Here is a 2,574-nt window from a genome sequence, read left to right as displayed (position 1 = left end):
TTTCTCTTGAGTTAGTTTTGTCTAATTTCAAGCGTACTAAGAAATTAGACCAAAAACATTCAGGAAGGTTTTGTGTTTCTCTCTCTCTGCCTCTCTCTCTCTTTATTTCTCTCTCTCTTTTTCTCTCTCTCTTCATGGGATTTGAACCTTGACCTTCTTTCTGCAAGGCAACAGTCTCACACCTGAGCTGTTCATCTCTGCAGCTCCTCCAGAGTCGCCGTGGTCCCCTCACGCTGCTTCTCTGATTTTCGTCACGTTAGCTAGAATGCTACTTCTCCCCTGCGCTAGCAAAAAAAGCATCGGCGTTCACTAGTGTTCTCCAACAGGCCTGGATTAATACTGAGATTAAATTAAACACTTGATTTTCTTTACATCAAGATTGTGGTTCCAGTGTGACAAAATGCATTTAATGTGGGGAGTTTTTTCAGGACTCAAACTTCTAGATTACATCAAAGGTTTTTTTGTGCTTCTCACCACTAACTCCCCGCCCCTCTCTCTCTCTCTCTCTCTCTCTGTGTCCGCAGACTCGCAGCAGTCAGGAAGTCCGAGCAACAATGAGCCAGGCAAAACCCCTCTTCCAGGTATGTAGAGCGCCGCTCGTCCTCCCGGCCTTCTGTCATCGCCGCATTGTTCCTCCACGGGGCGCAGCCGCCTTCCGACTCCTGCTTGGGAACGCCGTGACTGGCAGGCGGGAGCGGCGGAGCGCCTCTCGGGGCTGCGGGCCGACGTGCAGAGGCATGAGCCGCTGTCAGGTCTGCAGGAACACATCAGCGTGCAGCTGAGGTTTCTGCGGCAACACGCTCGTCGTTGCACTCGGCAAATCGACGTATTAAATGTAAACAGTGACGGTGCCCGAATCGAAACCTGAGCCCCGCTGTCATCGTCCAGCTACAAGCGTCAAGTACGGTTTTTCGGAAAGCAGACGGTGACGTTTGGAAGCGCTACAGAAGACTGTTGACGCTGTGCATTCTGCTTCTTTTCCCCTGGCCTGACCTCCGCCGTGTCGTCACGGCGATGGAATGCAAATACTTTCAGAAGTATAATTAGTTTTCTACCTCAAGAGCAGGTTCTGCCGACGCCGGTGCCAAGGAAAACACGCAAGCCGAGCCAGTGACTCAGGCCTGGGAGGCCCTCAGCGGGTGGCACAGTTCCTTGCGAAAGAAAAAAAAAAAAAAGAAAGTTGGCTCGCGAGAGGCGTTAAGCTTCGGAGGTGCCAGTGGAGATATTCCTCCCGTCTTTCTGGCACGGTCAGAGCGCCGTCGGTCCGCTAATCAAAGCAGAGATCGCCTCGATCGTCGGGGGCCAAATTCCCCGTTTTTCCTTGACCGACGAGACTCTGGTTACCGTCGCTACGTCCCTGTAGGTCAAACAGGTGCGGTGAATGCATCAACCATGCAGAAATACACGTATATATTTACCAAAGCTAACACCAGTTGACTCTGAGAGAAATTTTCTAAAAGCAGGAGTGGAAAAAAACGGATTTGTCACAGCAAGCTTGATTTACATGCGGCAAGTTACATCAGGTAAAATAAAACCAGTTCACATGATTGCGTCTGTTAAAACCGATATTTCCTGGTATGACTTGGACATCCCCACTGTTGACAGATTTTCTGCTTCATGTTTATTTAATGAATTATTGAGCTTTCAGCTGTTTTTACTGCGAGTCGATACCGGACTGAGCTCAAACAAAGGCAGTTTCAGCTTTTACTAGTCGACTTCCAAACAAGGAGGAGATTTTGTTTCCAGAAAAACAATTGGTGAAAGATGCAGATACTTAAAATATCTGTAACTTTGTTCACATCATTTTTATTTTTTGCTAAATGAGCAAACATACAGCACCTCGTAAAGGCATTCGTATTCCTGAATCGGATTTTGTCATTTGAGAGATTGTCAAGTTGATAGAAACTTATAAACGTTAAGTTGATGGAAACGGCAAAATTCAAAATGTTTTCCTCAGTGTCGCAAAAAAACGTTTTTTACGCTCCCTTCAGGTTTTCAACTCTTTTCCAAAAAAAAGAGTTGATGTGTGAAAGGGAAGACGGAGACGTATTTACCAAATTAGTCCGAACCTCCAGCTCAGAAAGGAGGACTTTCTCCGTTTATCTGAGATGCTGGTTTTCAATCTACTTCCTGTTTATCACAGTCATGCACGGTGTCAACATCTGACAAAACGATTTTTCATTTCTCCCGGTTTAAACAGCAGATGGAAACGCTTCTAATTCGCTCAAAACTCACATGACAATTGGATGAATTATAGCTAATGCACGTCATTGGGACCAACACAAAGTAGAGCGTAAATGTCAAGTGGAGGAAAAAATGTTTTCAAAGGTTTTTACAAATTAAATTATAAAAAAAAAAAAAAAATGTGGGCTGCGTTTGTGTTCCTCTCTTTTTCCTGCAGTGAAAGTCTTTTGTGTACGTCTGTAACAACTTTGATTGTCTAGAGACTAAAAATGTTGCTCTTCATCTTGGAAGTAAAGCTCAGATTAGACGAAGGGCATCTATGAACACCTTGCCACAAAACTGCCACTTTTAACGTAGGGTTTGAGCTTTGACTAGGCCGTTCCGAAGCAT

At 45.3% G+C, this 2,574-nt stretch overlaps 1 protein-coding gene across 4 annotated transcripts in view; it reads left to right on the top strand.

The window, feature by feature from the left end:
* The window catches only part of LOC106945059 (nuclear factor 1 B-type), a 98,793-nt gene that overhangs the window by 68,244 nt on the left and 27,975 nt on the right, over positions 1 to 2,574 (top strand). For all 4 annotated transcript variants that reach the window (XM_015028482.1, XM_015028483.1, XM_015028481.1 and 1 more), the window contains exon 3: positions 525 to 581. In XM_015028482.1, the coding sequence (XP_014883968.1) occupies positions 525 to 581 (57 nt within the window). The remainder of the gene's footprint in view (positions 1 to 524; positions 582 to 2,574) is intronic.

This window comes from Poecilia latipinna, unplaced genomic scaffold, assembly GCF_001443285.1.
Source record: "Poecilia latipinna isolate Pla-1442-1.1 unplaced genomic scaffold, P_latipinna-1.0 Scaffold126, whole genome shotgun sequence".
Lineage (NCBI taxonomy): Eukaryota > Metazoa > Chordata > Actinopteri > Cyprinodontiformes > Poeciliidae > Poecilia > Poecilia latipinna.
The sequence above is the reverse complement of the archived record's forward strand: the minus strand, read 5'-3'. Positions and strand labels throughout refer to the sequence as shown.